The sequence below is a fragment of the Anabrus simplex genome, chromosome 1 (assembly GCF_040414725.1).
Source record: "Anabrus simplex isolate iqAnaSimp1 chromosome 1, ASM4041472v1, whole genome shotgun sequence".
Lineage (NCBI taxonomy): Eukaryota > Metazoa > Arthropoda > Insecta > Orthoptera > Tettigoniidae > Anabrus > Anabrus simplex.
Genome location: NC_090265.1, coordinates 1,063,253,740 through 1,063,276,947, shown reverse-complemented (window position 1 = coordinate 1,063,276,947; position 23,208 = coordinate 1,063,253,740). Strand labels below are relative to the sequence as shown.

At 41.4% G+C, this 23,208-nt stretch overlaps 1 protein-coding gene across 2 annotated transcripts in view; it reads right to left on the bottom strand.

The window, feature by feature from the left end:
* Window positions 1–23,208, bottom strand: part of nAChRbeta2 (nicotinic acetylcholine receptor beta2) — a 483,898-nt gene that overhangs the window by 345,073 nt on the left and 115,617 nt on the right. For both annotated transcript variants that reach the window (XM_067149851.2, XM_067149834.2), the window contains exon 8: window positions 8,174–8,332. In XM_067149851.2, coding sequence (XP_067005952.1) covers window positions 8,174–8,332 — 159 coding nt within the window. The remainder of the gene's footprint in view (window positions 1–8,173; window positions 8,333–23,208) is intronic.

Genomic DNA, 23,208 nt, shown 5'->3' with positions numbered 1-23,208 from the left:
GAAAGTGAATGGGTGTCATACAGGGATGCTGTAGTAGATACAGCAAGGGAATGCCTAGGAACAACTGTGTGTAAAGATGGGGAAAGGCGAACATCTTGGTGGAATGATGAAGTGAGAGTAGCTTGTAAACGTGAAAAGAAAGCTTATCAGAAATGGCTCCAAACAAGGGCAGAGGCAGACAGGGAGTTGTACGTATGTGAAGAAAACAGAGCAAAACAAATAGTTGTTGAATCCAAAAAGAAGTCATGGGAAGATTTTGGTAACAACCTGGAAAGGCTAGGTCAAGCAGCAGGGAAACCTTTCTGGACAGTAACAATGAATCCTAGGAAGGGAGGGAAAAAAGAAATGAACAGTGTTTTGAGTAATTCAGGTGAACTCATAATAGATCCCAGGGAATCACTGGAGAGGTGGAGGGAATATTTTGAACATCTTCTCAATGTTAAAGGAAATCATCCTGAGGGTGTTGCGAACAGCCAAGCTCATGGGGAGGAGGAAAATGATGTTGGTGAAATTATGCTTGAGGAAGTGGAAAGGATAGTAAATAAACTCCATTGTCATAAGGCAGCAGGAATAGATGAAATTAGACCTGAAATGGTGAAGTATAGTGGAAAAGCAGGGATGAAATGGCTTCATAGAGCTGTAAAATTAGCATGGAGTGTTGGTAAGGTACCTTCAGATTGGACAAAAACAGTAATGGCACCTGTCTATAAGCAAGGGGACAGGAAGGATTGCAACAACTGTCGAGGTATCTCATTGATTAGTATACCAGGCAAAGTATTCACTGGCATCTTGGAAGGGAGGGTGTGATCAGTGGTTGAGAGGAAGTTGGATGAAAACCGGTGTGGTTTCAGATCACAGAGATGCTGTCAGGATCAGATTTTCATATGGGTCAGGTAATTGAAAAATGCTACGAGAGGAATAGGCAGTTGTGTTTATGTTTCATAGATCTAAAGAAAGCATATGACAGGGTACCGAGGGAAAAGATGTTCGACACACTGGGGTACTATGGAATTAAAGGTAGATTATTAAAATCAATCAAAGGCATTTATGTTGACAATTGGGCCTCAGTGAGAATCGATGGTAGAATGAGTTCTTGGTTCAGGGTACTTACAGGGGTTAGACAAGGCTGTAATCTTTCACCTTTGCTGTTCGTAGTTTACATGGATCATCTGCTGAAAGGTGTAAAATGGCAGGGAGGGATTCAGTTAGGTGGAAATGTAGTAAGCAGTCTGGCCTATGCTGACGACTTAGTCTTAATGGCAGATTGTGCCAAAAGCCTGCAGTGTAATATCTTGGAACTTGAAAATAGCTGCAATGAGTATTTTATGAAAATTAGCCTCTCGAGGACTAAATTGATGTCAGTAGGTAAGAAATTCAACAGAATTGAATGTCAGATTGGTGATACAAAGCTAGAAAAGGTAGATAATTTCAAGTATTTAGGTTGTGTGTTCTCCCAGGATGGTAATATGGTAAGTGAGATTAAATCAAGGTGTCGTAAAGCTAATGTAGTGAGCTCGTAGTTGCGATCAACAGTATTCTGTAAGAAGGAAGTCAGCTACCAAACGAAACTATATTTACATCGGTCTGTTTTCAGACCAACTTTGTTTTGCGGGAGCGAAAGCTGGGTGGACTCAGGATATCTTATTCATAAATTAGAAGTAACAGACATGAAAGTAGCAAGAATGTTTGCTGGTACAAACAGGTGGGAACAATGGCAAGAAAGTACTCAGAATGAGGAAATAAAGGCTAATTTAGGAATGAACTCGATGGATGAAGCTGTACGCGTAAACCGGCTTCGGTGGTGGGATCATGTGAGGCGAATGGAGGAGGGTAGGTTACCTAGGAAGATAATGGACTATGCTATGGAGGGTAAGAGAAGTAGAGGTAGACCAAGACGACGATGGTTAGAATCGTTTTCTAACGATTTAAAGATAAGAGGTATAGAACTAAATGAGGCCACAACACTAGTTGCAAATGGAGGATTGTGGCGACGTTTAGTAAATTCACAGGGGGTTGCAGACTGAACGCTGAAAGGCATAACAGTCTATAATTATAATGTATGTATGTATGTATGTATGTATGTATGTATGTATGTATGTATGTATGTATGTATGTATGTATGTATGTATGTATGTATGTATGTATGTATGTTTGTTTTAAAATGGAATTCGCAGCAGAAAGTGTACAGCTTGTGGGAGAGCATTTTCAACACTTATTGTAGCAGGGTAAGTTTTATTGTTTTCCAATGCGTTTAAAAATATCTGATTACAGTGGACAACATTATTATTTTCACAACTAAACGGAATGCTGACTCTAGTTCAGTTTTTATACTGAATTCAAATATTTAATCCGAAAGTATTTATCGGGCATAGTTCTTTCGTAGCAGTCAGTTTTGTAGCAGTCACTTTTGTATAAGACTTCTTTGTTATAATGTTTGTAAGGTATAAAAATTGAGAATTTTTGACCAAATGTGGGAATTTTGCTCAGATATCTAAGGATTATGTTCAGAATGTGCTGGCAACACTGTGCAGGCTCTTTTATATGCCGGTATCTTGTTACGTTCAGATATTGCATCCCAATGATTAGCAAACAGCCGGTATTGAATTTGCAGTCAACCCGTAGTGTTTTGTGCTGTACATTGTTCTTACTTTTATGTTTTATTAACTTTTGGAGGAGTTTCAATAAAGTATAATCATCTAGACAAGTCTTGCTGTGTTTTTTGTGAAGCGATCTTTCAAGTCTCAGAGACGAAATTTCATTACACTTGCAAAGAAAGGAAAAAGTATTATGTACTTCACTTTGGGTGTAAAGTTGGTAATTTTGTTCAAGGCTAGACCCAGATAATTGCTGTGTAAAATGTGTTGGGATTTTAACTGGATGGAGTAGTGGTGCACATTATACGCCGTTTTCAGTTCCTGTGATTTGGTTCGAACAGAAGGACCATTTAACTAATTCCCCTTTCTGTTTAACTAACATAACAGGAATCACAGGCAAAACTTAATATACTATGAATTATTCCAATTTGTCATCTGCAATGAGGCCTGTATTACATAGTGAATAATTACCTGTACCAAAGCATCGAAATTTCATGATTTTGAGTGATAACTCGACTCTACCCAAGTGATACTGAACAACAAAAGGACGAGGGAAGTGATCCCACATTTAAAGCACATAAGAACCTCACTTTATAGTTCAAGAAGATCTACATGATCTTATTCTGGACTTGAAGTTGTCTGAAGAACTGGTTAATGTTTTAAGTTCCAAGCCCAAAGGTTGGAATATACTCAACAAAGCTACAAGGATATTCATTTATCGTAGTAGCGGTTGTGATTTCAATGACTTATTCTCTAAAGAGAAAGGTGTAGTTGATTGTATTAATGTTTCTTCAGTAATGGAGGGCCTTGGATATCAACATCAGCCAAATGTGTGGCAGTTATTCACAGACACATCGGTAGTGAATTTGAAGACTGTACTTCTGCATAATGGTAATGAATTTCTATCAATACCTCTGACGCATGCCACTGATAAAGATGTAAAAATATTAAGATACTGTTGGAAAAATCCAGTTTACGAAATATAATTGGGATAATTGTGGAGATTTGAAGGTCCTAGATTTATTATGAGGTTTTCAACATGGATACTCTATATTCTGCTGTTCCTTACGTGAATGGGACGGCAGGGATATGAAGTCTCACCACATTAAGAATTTTTTGTCTAAACGTTAATCTGTTATTCCAGGCCATTAAAATGTGCAAAACATACCACTGGAGGATCCTGAAGATGTGTATTACCTTATGACAGACATTTTTAGTATAATCCGTTGATAAATATTCTGCTGCATTCATATGTTTGAAATCTGAATTTCCCGAAGTTAGTCAAGTAAAACCAAAGGAAGGTATTTTTATGGGACCACAAATAAGATTAGCAGTCAATGATGAAAATTTTGAGAAACTGTTAAATTCACTGGAAAAAGCAACCTGTAAATACCTGTTTTTTTTCTTGTACATCATAAAGCAGAAAATTAACATGAAATAGTAATCATCTGAAATCATACCAATCAATGAGATGCAACATATATTTAAAATTTCACTTCTTGGACTCCAACACATACTAATTCCTAGAAGATCATGGGGCTCTCAGTGAACATGGCGAGTGACTTCATCAGCAGATTTCTACGGAGGAAGAGAGTTACCAAGGCAAATGAGTCCCAGTATGCTTGCTGGACCTTGAAGAGAGGCACACCAAAGAAAAAATATGGTCAAAAATCACGATATGCAACTTTTTAACTAGCTGCTAATGAGGTGTATAGTGTTTCGTCAGTACTTCTTATTCTTTCTTCTTTCCTGGCCTTGTATGTACCCATAAAACTCGGGAGAGCTCACTCAAGGTCAGCTCGTCTGACTCGGAGAGAGTATGACCGACGTTCTTATACCACATTTAATGGCACTTCGCGTTTCCTTAAAGCAGCCTCAGCAGTTTGTTTCCATGTAGCCTTAGGACGCCCTCTTCCTCTCTTCGGCTCTTCGATGGCAAGAGCTTTCCGTACTAAGTGGTGTTCATTTCTTCTTCTGACGTGACCATACCAGCGGAGCTGTTTCTCCTCCATCTTGTCGCTGATGGGCACAACTTTAAAGGATCCTCGCACGTCTTCATTGCGCACTTTGTCACGCTGAGTGACTCCCGCAGACCATTGCAATATCCGCATCTCTGTGACATGTATTCGCTGGTCATGCTTGTTCTACCTAGCCCAACGTTCGGAGCCGTACATGAGGGCAGGCCGGACAGTGGTTTTGTACACTTTTCCCTTTAATTTGACTGGCATCTGCTTATCACACAGAACACCAATCCAACCAACACTGATGCGATGTTTGACTTCTGCATCGATAATACCATCAGTTGAGATGACTGATCCAAAAGATTTGAACTTGTCGGTTCTCCAGCAAGGAAGACAGTGTTGCGTGGACCAGCTTGCCCTGGCTGGGCAAAGTTGAAGAACATGTACTGTGTCTTCTTGCAACTCATTCTTAATCCATTTCCCTCTAGTATTAATCACCATTCTTCCAAGATTTCCTCAACCTCCTGACATGACTCACCAACCATAACAATATCGTCTGCATAAAGTATGGTCCACGGAAGGTCTGTCATCAGCTGCTCCATCAGGTAGCTGATGACAATGTTGAACAGTATTGGGCTCAGTGTCGACCCCTGACGTACACCAACATCAACACGGACACTGTCTGAAACACGTGCAGTAGTTTGCACCATAATAGATGGACGTAGGTGCATACCTTTCATCATCTTCACATACATCTCAGGAACCTTTTGTTGTTGTAGTGCTGCCCAGACAATATCTCTAGGGATGCGTTCGAAGATTTCTTCAGATCGATGAATACCCTATGGAGGTCTTTACGTAGCTCACGGTGTTTCTCAATCAAGAGCCGCAGAGTCTGAATTGCGTCACTTGTTGACATACCTGATGTGAAACCACACTGGTTCGGTGGATGTTAATCAAACCCTTGATGCAGTCTCCTATGACGCGATCCTAGGTTTTGAGTGTGTATGAAGTGAGTGTGATGCCTCGATAATTCTCACATTCTCGGACATCACCCCTTTGCTTGTAGATGGGCACAAGGAAGCTATGATGGACCTGTTATCGTATTGGAAGTCCAACGAGGATTTTGTTGGACCATTTCGTCAACCACTCATCTCTTTCGGCACCTAGGACGTCCCATAGTTCAGCTGGAATATCAACAAGGCCAACCGCTTTGCCGTTCATCATCTTTGAAAGAGCTGCTGCAATATTAGAAGGGGTGACTTCAGGCACAGGCCCCTCAACTTGACACTGCGAAACTCCTCTGTCTCTTCGAAACTCCTAATTTAGTTACCCTCCAAATACTTCTTCCAGCGGCTGTTAGTGGCTTCATCATTAGTCAGTAAGGTTCCCCGATCATCATGGATATATTTGGTCGCGACAGTATCCCTGGATTGTCTTTCGCGCTGATCAGCGACCTTGTAGATTCGCTGCACACCCTCTGGTGTCTCCAAGTCGTCATAGACGCCTTGCCGCGCTTCACCTTTAGCTATCGCTACGACTCACTTGGCCTGCTTTTTGATTATTTTATATTCTTCACTTAGGTCTTGCCCATTCTGGTTGTCTTTCTATTTCCACCATGCTTTAACCGCAGTCTTTTTCTTCATCAGTGCGTCCTGGACATTATGTTTTCACCACCAGATTTCATTGTCTTTTTTCAATCTGCCATTAGAAACTCCAAGGTGATGCCTTACCGTGCTGGTTCAGTACTTCTGGAATCTCGTCCACATTTGATCTGGAGTGTCGTTGTCGTTGTCGTTCTCCTGCATGTCCTGGACGATATACAGTACGCCCCGATATCATCAATGAGTGGTTGTGCTGTCTCTTTATCTCGCAGCTTGAACGACTTAATATTCGTAGTTGGTCTTACTCTGTTGTTTAACGGACGCCGATCAAAGCCTATGTTGAAATGTCAGAGGCTCTCCTGGGATGAGCTTGCAGTCAACAGACTGTCTCATCAGATCACGGTTGCAGAGAATGTAGTCAATTTGTATACATTTGACTCCCTCTTCCACTCGATCTTGTAGTTTTTGATGAGGTATTCCACATGTACGTGGTAAGGTGACCTTCCTTCTTCTGAATGTATGTGTTGACTACAGCTATATTGTACGCTGAGGCAAACTGGAGGATCTCTTCAACCTGGTCATTCCTCATTCCGTAACTAAAGCCTCCATTTCTACAAAACTTTAAACGTGTGCCACAAAAATACACTGCATCGAGTAAGGGGTAAGACAAGGGGTAAATGCAGAACTCTTAACTGCTGCGGTGGAATATGTGTTACTAAAGGATCGAGACTGGGGTAATATCCGGAGATTGAAATATCTCGTTTAGATTTATTAGAGTTGATATTGTTCCGTAAGAACAAAAACAAGTGCACAGTGATTGCATTCTGTGGGATGAGCTCAGAAGACTGATGTTTAGTTTTAAACGTGTGTACCCTCCTTCAACTGGCGTTGGTTTTACCGAATTTAAGCTGTCAAGCAGAAAGAAGTTTCAGGGATGTTCTCCACTTCCAAAAGTGTTTGCATTCTTCTATGCTTTGTGGCAGTTTTTTATACAATAGTTCTTATAACAAATAAAAACTATACCTTGCAGTATAAAAACGTAAATCGTGCATATAACATTCAGGATGTTCTCCCCGTAGTTAACAGATAACAACGACAATGTTTGTGGTAGTAGCAGCAATCCTAGTAGTAGTTGTTGTAGTAAAACAATCGTGATAAATGACAATAAATAATATACGTTAGACGATAGTCACGAAAGAAAGTACCTTCAAATTATTACGCACAAGGACTTGTAAAGTTAGATAAAATATCATAGAATATGGACAGGTACGACTAGATCGAGCGAAGTGGCCGTGCGTGTTAACACGCTGTTTCTATGGAACTAAGCTTTGCATTCTGGAGACGAGTGGGTTCGAATCCCACAGTCGGCTTACCTCCGAGAGGTTTTCTGTCTTTTCCAATATTCACTTTCCAGGCAAACGCCGCGACAGTTCCTATTCATAAGCCTTAGCAAATTCCTTCCACTTCCTTACCCAACTTCATTCACCATTATTTATTTCATCTTCATTGTCCGACTCGTTGGCTGTATGTTCAGCGTACTGGTCTTCGGTTCAGAGGGTCCAGGGTTCGATTCCCGGCCGGGTCGGGGATTTTAACCTTTAATTCCAATGGCTCGGGGGCTGGGTGTTTGTGCTGTCCCCAACATCCCTGCAACTCACACACCACAAATAACACTATCCTACACCACAATAACACGCAGTTACCTACACATGGCAGATGCCGCCCACCCTCATCGGAGGGTCTGCCTTAGAAGGGTTGCACCCGGCTAGAAATAGCCACACGAAATTAAAAATTTTAAATTACTTTCATCTTCATTAGCTTCTCAAATGATGTTGGCGTCGGGAAGAGCCTCCGCTCGTTTAAACGTGCCATATAATTTCATCTCACCTCATTCCCGTCTCCGTATCAGGAAACAGGACTGAGGGGTAGACATATAGCACTAAACTATAGAAATTAAAATTTGACGTTACTCATATAAAGTATGAAAGTTGTATTTTGGGTATGGCAGTTGACTTACCTGAATTCAACGTCATTAGAATATCCATTGTCATCAAAGTTGCTACTGTCGTAATTATCACGGGAAGAATACGGCGGCCTTCGCATCATGAGGAGTCGCGGCATGAAGTGAAGGAAGACACGCTTCACCCACGGTGACATCCTATGAGTCGAAGGCGAACTGAAACAACGAGAAAGAAATAGAATTACTAACAGTGTGTCAGATGAAGTCGGGAGAGAATTTCGTTTGCAAACATAGGGGTACGCGAAAATCGGGAAACTTTCCAGGAAAATGTTTACTATAAAATTACAATTTTGTCACATTATTATTTTTTGCCTCTATTTCATATTTATCTCGGGCCAGGTATAAAACAAGAGTGGAAAATTGGTTCACTAAATTATTGTCTGTCTGTCTGTCTGTCTGTCTGTCTGTCTGTCTGTCTGTCTGTCTGTCTGTCTGTCTGTCTGTCTGTCTGTCTGTCTGTCTGTCTGTCTGTCTGTCTGTCTGTCTGAACATAAAATATAAATGGCTTGACAATATTTCTTGAAACTTGTATTTAAGTTCAGACATATCCGGAAACGACTCTAGACTGTACATTGTTTGATTAGTGTGTAGTGGCTTAGCAATATTAAGGGAAATAAAATAGGAAATATAAATTGCTCCGTTATTATGAGCTCTTATCGATGGCCTGCCTGATGGTCGTGTTCAGAAGCGGGTCAAATTTTTATAGTATAATACCGTGGTTAGCCGGTTCGAGTCCTGTTGGCGGATAAAAGAATCACCATGAGAATGTCTGCCGGTAGGCTAGGATAAGTGGCTAACAGGAATATTCAAAAATTCAACTTTTTTGTGCTAAGTCTATCAACGCCGAACACGCTGGCCTATGATGTCCTAAATCCACAAAACGGATCATCAATAACATTACACTGGCCGTTGTTAATTGAGATGTCGTCTCTCTCTTCGCCTGCCGCTAATTTCCACTTGATAGCATTACCACTGCAAAATTCGGTATATAACTTCGGAGGATAAAGGAGTGTGCCGTACGCTAATAAGGGAAACAAAACAGAAAGTGTCTGCCTTTTTGTTTGTACGACGGATGTAAATAATATGGTGGCAATATTGATAGAACGCATTATTTAATGAACTAACAAGTGTTATTTCAATGTAGGTACTCACAGAGTCTATTACCTTTTGCCAAATGTCGGGAAGCTGTTGGGCACCGTTGGCAAGGCGTTCTCTTTTGATGACTGAGACTAACCTCTACGGATAATTTCCGGACAGTCCATCTATGGCCTACGTAAATGATACCACTCACAATTTTAATCTGATCTTGAGGAATGGACGGCCTACCTGTACGATGCAAATCTGCAGTCTCATTCCGACCCGCACGAAACGCCTTGACCCATCGTGCAACCATCCTTTACGGTAATGCATTCTCGCCACAGGATTCACGCAATTCTCGATTTCATTCTGATGCATTTTTGCAACGGGAAACTTCGATTTTAATTCACGAACGCTGATAACCTTTTGAAAACATGCTTTAGAGGGGTGAAATCGACACCCTTCACTTCAACGCCACACAGCAAAAGCACTCCCAACCGGATGCCCGTTAAATGAATACTACATATCGACAACAGCGCCACCTAACCGCTCCCATATCCTATTTGTGCATGCCCGATCTCCTGCCAGTATCTGGACTACGTTTATTTTATGTAGCGTATGGCTTTTTGGATACATTCTGAGAAACATAATTACATTAATCATTATATTATAAACAAACATCTAGTTCTTGGATGAATCTGATGAAATTCGGGGTTGTCATTAGGAATTCCTCATACTCTCCTCCGTAAGCTCTATTTCTGCAATCTCCTCTAATATGTTGAATGATCTGCCGTTGTGCGCTGCAGTCACATGCGGGTGAGGATTGCACGCCCCACTTGAAGAGTGAGTCTCCACATCTTCCATGACCTGTTCTCAACTGATTGAGTGTTGTCCATTGCTTGTGAGGTAGAATGAAACCCAGTGACCGTATCATAGATGCAAGGTAACAGCTGGCATGTTTCTGGAGCATTTTCAAGCCATTCTCTCCTCCAGGAATCAATGATGTTAAATCTCGTGGGACTTCTTCCAAGTGTGAGAGGACGATGTCTTGAACGAAGTCCGTTGATTCTGAGGTCAGGAATAGCAGAATGCAGTGGTAGTCCAGGGTTTGCTAAGATATCATTATATTCCCTAATCACTGCATTTTTCTTCGAAGATTTGGGAGTGGTGTGGAACTTAGAGCAGGTAGCCACGTGGTGGGTGTAGACTTGATTGTTCCTGAAATAATACGTTGCAACTACTGTATTTACAGCTCTCGTATTAGTGTACCTGCACAGAAAAACTGTACATAATAAAACGTGTGCAAAATATCACTTCCGATATTTTATGTTTCATGCCCTTTTACCGTACGTGGAGTGTGCAGTAATGGAGATATTTGCGATTATGACATTTTTCAAAAACTTCCAAATTTCCGGATAAATTAGTTGTATCAGATAACAACATTATCTATTTTTCAATATTTTATGTCTGATACAGTTTTACCGTACGAGTTATAATAATGGAGATAATCACAAATTTAGGTTTTTATTACCAAGTCTAACAACAGCGAGCATCGCTAACGTAGAAATATTGTTCAGTCGTCATGGTAACGAACCTGCTGGTGATGGTGGTGGTGGTGGTTGTGTTCTTTATGACTAGGGGAAGGGCGTGGTCATTAGCCCCTATCGATCAGTAACTTCTCTATTAAAATCCCTGTGGTTTCGAGGCCGACTCATCGTTCAAATCAGTGAGCTTTGGAAATTAACTTATCATTCAAGGGAAAAGATAGCTTGTACTTTTACTGGCATCCGAACCACTGAAATGTACTTTCAAAACTCCCATGTACACTTGCCGGGATTCAAACAACAGCCGTTCGTGGAGAAGCCAGTGAAAATGTCACCTGAATATTTATAATTCAACTTCAAATGAAAAAATATTCGTGACTTTTCTCTTCTTCTTCTTCTTCTTCTTCTCCTCTAATATTTGTTGCCTGCACATCATTTCTGAAGCTCCGTGCACTTGTTTTTTGTGTTCATGTGGTACTGTGAAGGAATGTTTCGTTACATCAGTGTTTATAACTAATCCTCAGTTGCGCAACACTGTATGTGCAAAGTGGAACGTACATGTTTTCTATGCATTCTCTACGTATTGTTACACCAAAATGAAATCCAAAAAATAGTATATTATATTGTTTTACCACCTGTTTGATACAGTAGTGATAAATGCGTGGATTTTGTATAAAAATATGAATCAATATAAGCAGACCTCCAACCAGAAAAAGAAAATCATATTGATCTCGCACAAACATTGTGTCAGACTGAAGAGCAGAATTCCAAGCGAGAGAGAACAAGTTCCGACATCATTGAGGAAAGAAGAACACAGTTTCAAGGATCATCAATCCCTCCACCTGCTGTAAGGACTCCTCAGTTTCATCTATCCTAACCCACCTCCCTTGGTTAACACTTGTTCCTTTCCGACTCCGGCGTCATTAGTACCCCACCTTACGGTACCTTACTCAAGGTCACGGTCACTTCCTTCCCACTCCTAGCCCTTTCCTATCCCATCGTCCCCTTTGATTAGTATTAATAGAGAATGGTTTCCCCGTTGTACTGCCTCTTAAGACAATCATCACCACCACTACGACCACCACCACCACCATCAGCACCACCTACTGGAAAGAATGGTTCTAGTGGCCACTGTGGAGCGAAAAGCAACTTGGCCTTACGAATGTCTAAAGGGTAGGTCTTTATCACATGCAAGAAATATAAAGTGAACATCCTTTTGAACAGAGAAATATATTTAATGGGTTTTCGTGCTAATTAGCGTAATTGAAGTGTAAAATTTAAACAGTGAAGGCAAAATCTGCATTAAATGTTGTTTATCTCAGAGTATTCATGAGAGGGGACATTCCGATAGAATGATGTATGGCACCTGTAGCTAGCTTCAAGGCTTTACATACATGTAATACAGTCAAAACTCGTTATGTTTCGTCTATAAATTACAAAAAAAGTGTAAAATCGTATCTGATGGTGATGCATTACTTTGGAAAGAATGAATATTATTTCAAAGAAATAATAATTTGAGCATTCAAGAGTTAACCCTTAACAGTCGAATAAGTTTGTTTACATGACTCTTCGTATTTATTTTTCTGGAAAAGTATGATTGTATTTCTATACTATTAATACCATTTTCTAAAATACATCTCAAGCGGATTACACAAATGTTGAAAGTGCAGAATTTGCAGTTTGACTTTTTGCATTCAATTTTACTCTCTTTAAAGCACGCCTAAAGATGAACATCTCGATGAAGGCCTAGTACTTTGACCTGTTACTACGCTCAGCACTGTCCGTTGTATATTTCTGACAGTGTCGCTGAATCAAATATGACTTCCAATTCAATGGCTTCTCTCTCGGCGTTGAAAAATACTGCAAAGACTACTAGGGCTACTGCTACTACAACAACTACTACTTTATGGGCGCGATGTTGTCCAAGATTTGCTTAAAGATCAAAATAGACCGGTAACGCGCTATTCTCAGAATATGCATTTGTATAATCCGCTTGACTAAGATATAAGATTAGTGAAGATGAATTGAGACTCGAAATGAAGTACGTTACAAATTCAACCTGTAGTGAATATTGGAAGATTCCCCAAAATAATATCTCTCAATACGGTTGCTAACTACGCATTCATTCGAATGAAGTATACTACAAAAATGAAGTCTATTACAAACAGCATTTATGTAGACAGGTACTTATTTTCACATCATAGGTTGTTAGATAAGTACCTCTACCAAGGATAAAAGAGTATATGAAACCCTACGACGGCTCTCGCTGTACCAGTGGAATTACCCACGGACGAAATAGTACCAACGAGTTTGAAAGTATACCAGTAAATATCGTGTCTAGACTTCTTAGTTTGTGCATTACTATGTTCAATGTTACCACCATATCAGTGTGAATCCTTAACCCCAGAATGTCTATAGGGAGCGGGTGGACAAACACTTTCCGCAGCTCTTTTCCTGTAATTTATTTTATTTTGTTAGATAACAGCCTATACTCCAGTATACATTAACCAAACGATCGAGTGTGAGAAAAGACCGAAAACGAGGTAGATTCATTAATAGAATGAAACCTCTCTTTATGTACATTTGCAAAACACGTACGCACAGGTACAATCATTAAGGACTTGCTACACCGAGAGGACCAAAAGAATGGATATCAATCTATGCCAAGTCAGGGCAGGTTGGTCCAGTACTTCCTGATGATGGCGCGGAGAAGAGGACTAGAGTTCTTAGTTTATGTTATTTTACTTCATCTTTTCTGATCAACCTTCGCAAAATGCACATTTCGTCAAGCGAGTAGTGATCCACTCCATCTTCTTCTTCTTTTTTCCTAGCCGTATGTGCGCCCACAATGGACACTCCCAAATATCACTCAGGGTCGGCTCTTCTGATCCTTAGAGAGTCCTCCCTGCGGTTGGATGTCTCAGTCACGAGAATACCGTTTCTATTCAAGGCCTTGTCGGCTGTACGCCACTATGTTGCTCTTGGACGCCAGTTATCTCTCCTTGGTTCCTCGACTGCAAGAGCTCTCTTAACGGGACGATCTTTTTCTCTATGTTGTACGTGTCCGTACCAGCGCAACTGCCTCTCCTACAGCTTCACACTGATAGAGATCGTATTGAATGATCCTCGTATGTGTTAATTTCTCATTGCGCACTCGGTCCACTCCATCTAAAGCTCAAAATACATTTTAAAAGCTAAAAAGTCTAAATCGGAACATTTAAAGACAAATATTGAGTAAAATCTCTATATATACACCAATATGGAAAATATGGCCAATGACTGAAGATTTGGGCATATATGTCTCAAACTCTTTGCTTCCTAAGTAATAACAGTCATGTGAACAAACAGTGATAAGATAAGCACAGTCATCATGTATGGTTTGAAAATTTGGTACATTTTATAGTCACTCCTGTGACTAAAGATCAGAACAAATCTACGATGCCTGTTGTAGAGGTGGCTAAAAGGAGTGATCCTTCAGGGCTTTGAAGCTTAGATTGGTACCACAAAGTCTGGCATTGCTTCCACTTATTTGTGCCCGACTCCTCACTTTCATTTTACAACCACATCTCCCTTAATTAACTCTCTTCTGACCCCGGCAGTATTCGATTTACGATGCGCAGAAAGTCATTCATTTTCACATCTTCCGTCACCTTTCCCTTTCTTTCGCTTGCCGATACGTTCATCTTGGAATGATCGACTCTCTTCCCTTTCCTCTCATGATTAGAATTAAGAGGGGATGGTTTTAAAAAGCTGTAATTTCCCCTTAAAACTATAACCTGAGTGGCTTAAATGGTAGAACTCTGGCTTTCTGAGCTCAAGTGGTGGTATTTGAAGGTGTTCACGGTAAATTTACCGCCACGTGAAAGAACACTTATGGCACAAAATTTCGGCACCTCGGTATCTCCGAAAACCTTAAAAGTAGTTAGTGGAAAATATAATTATTATTAGTCTATTATTATTATTATTATCATTATTATTATTAGAACCTCCATGGCACAGTCGGCAGCTCACCAGCATCCTACCGCTGGGTTCCGTGAATCAATCTCGATTAGTGTTGGCTACTGAGGTATGATTCGAAGCAGTGTATCTATTAATTCAAGTGTCCGAGTGAATCGATTCACAGGAACAGCGAGCTCACGGCACACAATTCAGCTGATTCGCAGCAGACAGTGTTGAGTGGCGCACTCACGAATCAGTGAAACACAATACACACGCGGCTCACTACCGGGACACTGGACATTGGCGGGGAGCCGAACTTCCGCTGCAGCGAGACATACAAAGCCATAGCACACTGAAAGAATCGTACGCAGTCACGGATCAGTGAGACACAACACACACACGGTTCATTATCGGTACACTGGACATCGGCGAGGAGCCGAACTTCCGCTGCAGCGATACATACAGAGCCATGGCACTCTGAAAGAATCGTTCGATATAACGGACTCTCGCGCTCAGCTCATTTGAAAATAATACCCACTAAATAATAGACGGATTTATTTGCAGTGTGAGAAAGGTAGTCAAAACAAAATTCCAAAGTACCTAGCATGTAAGTAGGTAGGCTATTAGGTTATTCTAATTACCGTATTAGTTCAATCAATCAGTATTTTTATAACTAGTTGACATTCGATACTTAATTAAACTCAGCTCTCTAGCCTACTCGTCTGGCTGAGTGGCTCACAAGGTTGAGGCCTGGCCTTCTGACCCCAACTTCGCAGGTTCGATTCTGGCTCAGTCCGGTGATATTTGAAGGTGCTCAAATACGTCAACTTCGTGTCGGTAGATTTACTGGCACGTAAAAGAACTCATGCGGGACTCAATTCCGGTACCTCGGCGTCTCCGAAAACAGTAAAAGTAGTTATTGGGACGCAAAGCCAATAACATTATTATCTAGCCTATCCTATGCCTATAAGTCATGCTCATGACCACTCGAAATAATCTGTTTTATATTGGGAAGAACCCCTCCGTATTCTCTCAGTTCGTACGTCATATCATTGCACAGTACTTCAACAATCGAATCACGAGGTCACCGGTGTACTTGGACAGTGTGGGCTACTGTACATCTCAGGTAGCCTATACAAAATATGACGATTTAAAAATCCTCTGCTGATAGAAAAATACATTTTCAAACACGATCGGGCTAGTTGGCCGTGCGTTTACGGTCGCGTAGTTATGAGTTTGCATTCGGGGAATGGTGGGTTCGAATCCTACCGTCATCAGCCGTTAAGATGGTTTTCCGTGGTTTCTCATTACACACCAGGCAAATGTTGGAACTGTACCTTAATTAAGGCCACGCCCACTTCCTTTCCACTTCTAGCCTTTTCCTATCTCATCGTCGCCATAAGACCTATCTGTGCCGGTGCGACGTAAAGCAACCTATTTGATGTACACTGACTGACAGAGCAAATGCAACACCAAGAAGGAGTGGTTCGAAAGGGATGAAAGTTGGGAAAAAAACAGAGACGGCACGGACGAATAATTGATGTTTATTTCAAACCGATATGCAGGTTACACAATGCGCACGGCATCGACTCAGTAGGATGTAGGACCACCGCGAGCGGCGATGCACGCAGAAACACGTCGAGGTACAGAGTCAATAAGAGTGCGGATGGTGTCCTGAGGGATGGTTCTCCATTCTCTGTCAACCATTTTCCACAGTTGGTCGTCCGTACGAGGCTGGGGCAGAGTTTGCAAACGGCGTTCAATGAGATCCCACACGTGTTCGATTGGTGAGAGATCCGGAGAGTACGCTGGCCACGGAAGCATCTGTACACCTCGTAGAGCCTGTTGGGAGATGCGAGCAGTGTGTGGGCGGGCATTATCCTGCTGAAACAGAGCATTGGGCAGCCCCTGAAGGTACGGGAGTGCCACCGGCCGCAGCACATGCTGCACGTAGCGGTGGGCATTTAACGTGCCTTGAATACGCACTAGAGGTGACGTGGAATCATACGCAATAGCGCCCCAAACCATGATGCCGCGTTGTCTAGCGGTAGGGCGGTCCACAGTTACTGCCGGATTTGACCTTTCTCCATGCCGACGGCACACTCGTCTGCGGTGACTATCACTGACAGAACAGAAGCGTGACTCATCGGAGAACACGACGTTCCGCCATTCCCTCATCCAAGTCGATCTAGCCCGGCACCATGCCAGGCGTGCACGTCTATGCTGTGGAGTCAATGGTAGTCTTCTGAGCGGTCGCCGGGAGTGCAGGCCTCCTTCAACCAATCGACGGGAAATTGTTCTGGTCGATATTGGAACAGCCAGGGTGTCTTGCACATGCTGAAGAATGGCGGTTGACGTGGCGTGCGGGGCTGCCACCGCCTGGCGGCGGATGCGCCGATCCTCGCGTGCTGACGTCACTCGGGCTTCGCCTGGACCCCTCGCACGTGCCACATGTCTCTGCGCCAACCATCTTCGCCACAGGCGCTGCACCGTGGACACATCCCTATGGGTATCGGCTGCGATTTGACGAAGCGACCAACCTGCCCTTCTCAGCCCGATCACCATACCCCTCGTAAAGTCGTCTGTCTGCTGGAAATGCCTCCGTTGACGGCGGCCTGGCATTCTTAGCTATACACGTGTCCTGTGGCACACGACAACACGTTCTACAATGACTGTCGGCTGAGAAATCACGGTACGAAGTGGGCCATTCGCCAACGCCGTGTCCCATTTATCGTTCGCTACGTGCGCAGCACAGCGGCGCATTTCACATCATGAGCATACCTCAGTGACGTCAGTCTACCCTGCAATTGGCATAAAGTTCTGACCACTCCTTCTTGGTGTTGCATTTGCTCTGTCAGTCAGTGTATATTTAATATGTAGGCTACTTATTGTGGACACAGATATTTTACATCTAATTTTGTATATATAATAGAGTTGTGGCTTTCAGAGGTCTATGGAAAAACATAAGGTACCGTAGTGTATAAAATTTGAGTTGTATAAATTATTGTTATTATCATTATCATTATTATTATTATTATTATTATTATTATTATTATTATTATTAACTACGGAAGTTTTGTGTTGTAATAAGAGTGTATAGTATTGCACAAGTACCTATTTTTTCCTGCATTTCAATTTTTAACTATTTTATATTATGTACTTACCGAGAATATAATTAAATTTCTAAGTTCTTTGATCATTTTTAGAAAAGAATAGGCAAACAATTGATAGGGAATCTCCCACCTGCGTGGCAGCTCTAAATGCAGTTCATTGATAAGTGTGTGTAAAAATATTTTTCATCTAACTCTATATAGGCCTACTTATTTGATGGAGTTGTCACTGTCGGGGGAAGGCTTTGTAACATCAAAACTTGGTGCGAAGGAGTGGCTGCAGGAGGATGGAAAAATCTGAAAGCTAGATGACGCATAGGAAAGCAGTTTATAGAATGAAAACTAGATGGCAGCAGCAAGCATTGAATGTTCATGTTGCTGCTATCTAATCTGTATGCACTACACAGATGCAATAGTATCGATAACTCTAATGAGCCGTGAATCGGCTCACTGTATCAATTCAGTAGCATGAACAGAAACAAATGAATCGATTCAGTAAAATAAATCGAATATCTCATCACTAATCCCAGTCACTCCGTATGAGATTTGTGCTGGACAAAGCGGAGGCGGGACAGAATTTTCTTCGGATACTCCAGCTTTCCCTGTCATCATTCAATCCAGCAACATTCTCCAATATCATTTCATTTCATCTGTCAGTCATTAATCATTACTCCAGAGGAGTGCGGCAGGCTTCGGCAGCCAGCACAATTCCTATCGTCGCCGCTAGATGGGGGTTTCATTCATTCCATTCCTGGCCCGCTCGAATGATTGGAAACAGGCTCTGGGTTTTCATTTTCATTATTATTATTATTATTATTATTATTATTATTATTATTATTATTATTATTATTATTATTATTATTATTATTATTATTGTATGGCTCCTTGGATGAATGGTTAGCAGAATGGCTCTCGGTTCAGAAGGCCCGGTTTTGGTTCCCGGCCGGGCCGAAGATTTTAATCATACTGTATCTGGTTAATTTCTCTAGCTCGGGAGTTGGATGTTTATGTTCATCCTAATACACATCTTCATTTAAATTAAACACATCACACTACAAACCACAATAGAAACACGTCATGGTAAATACATCCCTTCATACAGGATTAGTGCCAGGAAGGGCATTCAGTAGTAAAACTGGGCTGACCTGAAGTAATTTGTGAAATGGATGGAGAGGATTATTATTATTATTATTATTATTATTATTATTATTATTATTATTATTATTATTATTATGCCTTTGCTGGCGGGACCTAGTGTTTACAGTGCACTATGTCTTCTGGTATGGGCTAGAGCAATCTTGTTATTTTTATTGATCTGTCTCAGCTTTATCCTAGGCTGTGACAAAATGAAAGTGACTGAGGTATGAGTGATGCTAGTAATGCCATTCCTTCTGCAGCCAGTCCCTGCTATGAATGGTGTGAAAATGTTGCTCATAGGGTCGGTTGGTGTATGTATTTCAGTGGGCTTGGCAAACTGATATGTAATAGCAACTTTTGACTCGGTGAGGAAAGCAATGGGGAAACTACCTCACTCCTAATTTCCCTAGTACGCCTCTTCAGTGATGCCTAGGCCATCTATAACAGCTGATGGCGGAGCTGTTGAGGGTCCAACCAGCCTTCGGGCTGAAGAATAAACATACATTATTATTATTATTATTATTATTATTATTATTATTATTATTATTATTATTATTATTATTATTATTATTATTTAAAACTAGCTGATGTACCCGTGCTTCGCTACGGGATTCTCAGAAAGACTGACTTGGTGGTTTTCCTAACTTAATCCAACATAGGTCATTACAAAAACGTCAGTAGGAATGTAGCGATTGAAAGCAATGTTATCATATAAAATACTCGATCAAATGAAACACCGCAAACTTTCTTACTTTCAACGAACAGTACTACGGTGCCGATCTAAGAGTCCGAAGTTCCAGAGCTGGAATAACCAGGTCGCAGACTGCCGTGAACACTCCTCTGTCATTATTCCGTTAAACATGCACACTACTCATTCCAATCAGTGCCTCCGAGTAGGGATTGAATAGCTCGAATACTATGATGAACCAATGTGTTACAAACCAGATATATCAGAAAATGTATGAACCAGAGGAATGGCATGCTACTTCCCGCCAATATACAGGCAGGCTGTTTCAGTCGGTACGACCAGGCGAGTTGGCCGTGTGGTTAGGGGCGCGCAGCTGTGAGATTGATATATATAGATTTATCTATACGACCACTAATGACATAAATAACTTATTTGAGAATTACATTTCAGGCCTTCCCCTAAACTACCATTTCACTCAGCGTGAATAAAATCATTTATAGCCTAGATTGTAGTGGATCATCACCCGACATTACATGACGATTTTCATTAAATTCTCTTCAGCCGTTTCCTCTTGATGCGTGTACATACATACATATAGACGGACAGACAGAAATTACGGGAAAGTAAAAAAATGCATTTCCTTGTTACTGCAGACATGACAGATACAGAAATACCATTCATTTCAAATTCTGAGCAATGTACAGGCAAAACACTTATTTTATATATAGATTACATTTCAGGCCTTCCCCTAAACTACCATTTCACTCAATGTGAATAACATTATTGATAGCCTAGATTATAGTGACCTATTCCCAGACTTTGCATACCAATTTTCGAGAAGATACGACCACTAATACAATAAATATTTGACAATTAAATTTTAGGCCTTCCCCTAAACTACCATTTTTCTCAGCGTGTATAGCCTATATTGTAGCGACTTATTTCCAATGTTTGTCTACTGATTTTCATTAAGGCACGACCACTAATAACATAAATATTTGAGAATTAAATTTCAGGCCTTCCCCTGAACTATAATTTCACTCAGCGTGATCAAAATAATTTATAGCCTAGATTGTAGCGATTAATCACCCGACATTACATTCCGATTTTCATTAAATTCTCTTCAGCCGTTTCCTCGTGATGCGTGTACAGACAGACAGACAGAAATTACGGAAAAGTAAAAAATGCATTTTCTTGCTACTGTGAACATGACCGATACAGAAATACCATTATTTTCATATTATAAGCAATGTACAGACAAAACTCTTATTTTATATACAGGGTGAAGCGAAATTCGCGCACTCAGGCGTCGCAGCGCGACTGCTCACATGCCAGCAATAAAAAAATGTCTCTCACAAAAGTTCGTCCTTCGAGTATATCCGGCAGAAAAAGGGCGTTGAAGAGTAGCAATCTGGCAACACTGTAACCACATGTAGGGTAACTACCTCTGTCAGCACGTATTCTTTGTGCTGTACAGTTGGTGCAGTGGTTACAGTTTTGGGTGAGCATTCAGGAGGTCGAGGGGTCGATCCTGGGTTGAAGCGTATTTTTTTTATTTCATAAATGTAGTCCAGGTGGTATGGTATCTGGCAACTTAATCGTCAACAGCCATTGCAGCGGGTCCTCTAGAAACCCTTTGCACTTACATACTACGATCCTACAAATGGACGAACTATCGTTTCCCTTGGTCAGCTTTGAAAGACGTCCTTTCCACGTCGTGGACGTGAATTTATTCGCACAAATTCATATACTAAATGCGAAACCTGTTTTCTTTCTACCGTCCTCCAACGATCTCATAGATTAGTAGCAACTGTTATTCTTGCCTCGTTCAAGTCCATTGTATTTCGTAAGGGCTTACGTTACCAGTAGGCCTAGCAAGGTATTTGTTGTGTTCAGCGTTACAAAATGTTGTAAATGTAGGATACATGAGACCTAAGGTACGGTGTCTTACTGTATTACAGTATGTAATGTCCGATGGAAATTAGTAAACAAAAAATTGCGCCTTAACCCAGGATCGAACCCTCTACCACCTACATGCCAACCCAAAACCCTATCCAATGCACCAACTGCTCAGCACGGATATATGATGCTGACAGAGGTACTTACCGTACATGTGGTTACAGTGTTGCCAGATTGCCACTATTCAACGTCCTTTCTCTGCCTGATATACTCGCAGGACGAACTTTTGTGAAAGACATTTTTTATTGCTGGCATGTAGGGAGTCGCACTGCGACGCCCGAGTGCGCGAATTTCGCTTCACTCTGTATATAGATTACATTTCAGGCCTTCCCCTAAACTACCATTTCACTCAGTGTGAATAACATTATTGATAGCCTAGATTATAGCGACCTATTCCCCGACTTTGCATACTAATTTTCGTGAAGATAAGACCACTAATACAATAAATATTTGACAATTAAATTTTAGGCCTTCCCCTAAACTACCATTATTCTCAGCGTGTATAGCCTATATTGTGGCGACTTATTTCCCATCTTTGTCTACCGATTTTCATTAAGATACGACCACTAATAACATAAATATTTGAGAATTAAATTTCAGGCCTTCCCTAAACTACTATTTCGCTCAGCGCGATTAAAATAATTTATAGCCTAGATAGTAGCGGTTCAACACCCGACTGTACATTCCGATTTTCATTAAATTCTCTTCAGCCGTTTTCTCGTGATGCGTGTACAGACAGACAGACAGACAGAAAGGCAGACAGACAGACAGAAATTACGGAAAAGTAAAAAATGCATTTTCTTGTTACTGTGAACATGAACGATACAGAAACGCCATTCTTTTCAAATTCTGAGCAATGTACAAACTCTTATTTTATATATAGATTACATTTCAGGCCTTCCCCTAAACTACCATTTCACTCAATGTGTAGTGGTTAGCGTGATTAGCTGCCACCCCCGGAGGCCCGGGTTCGATTCCCGGCTCTGCCACGAAATTTGAAAAGTGGTACGAGGGCTGGAACGGGGTCCACTCAGCCTCGGGAGGTCAACTGAGTAGAGGTGGGTTCGATTCCCACCTCAACCATCCTGGAAGTGGTTTTCCGTGGTTTCCCACTTCTCCTCCAGGCGAATGCCGGGATGGTACCTAACTTAAGGCCACGGCCGCTTCCTGCCCTCTTCCTTGCCTATCCCTTCAAATCTTCCCATCCCTCCACAAGGCCCCTGTTCAGCATAGCAGGTGAGGCCGCCTGGGCGAGGTACTGGTCATACTCCCCAGTTGTATCCCCCGACCAAGAGTCTGAAGCTCCAGGACACTGCCCTTGAGGCGGTAGAGGTGGGATCCCTCGCTAAGTCCGAGGGAAAAACCGAACCTGGAGGGTAAACAGATGATGATGATGATGATGTGAATAACATTATTGATAGCCTAGATTATAGCGACCTATTCCCCGACTTCGTACACCAATTTTCGTGAAGATACGACCACTAATACAATAAATATTTGACAATTAAATTTTAGGCCTACCCCTAAACTACCATGTTTCTCAGCGTGTATAGCCTATATTGTAGCGACTTATTTAAC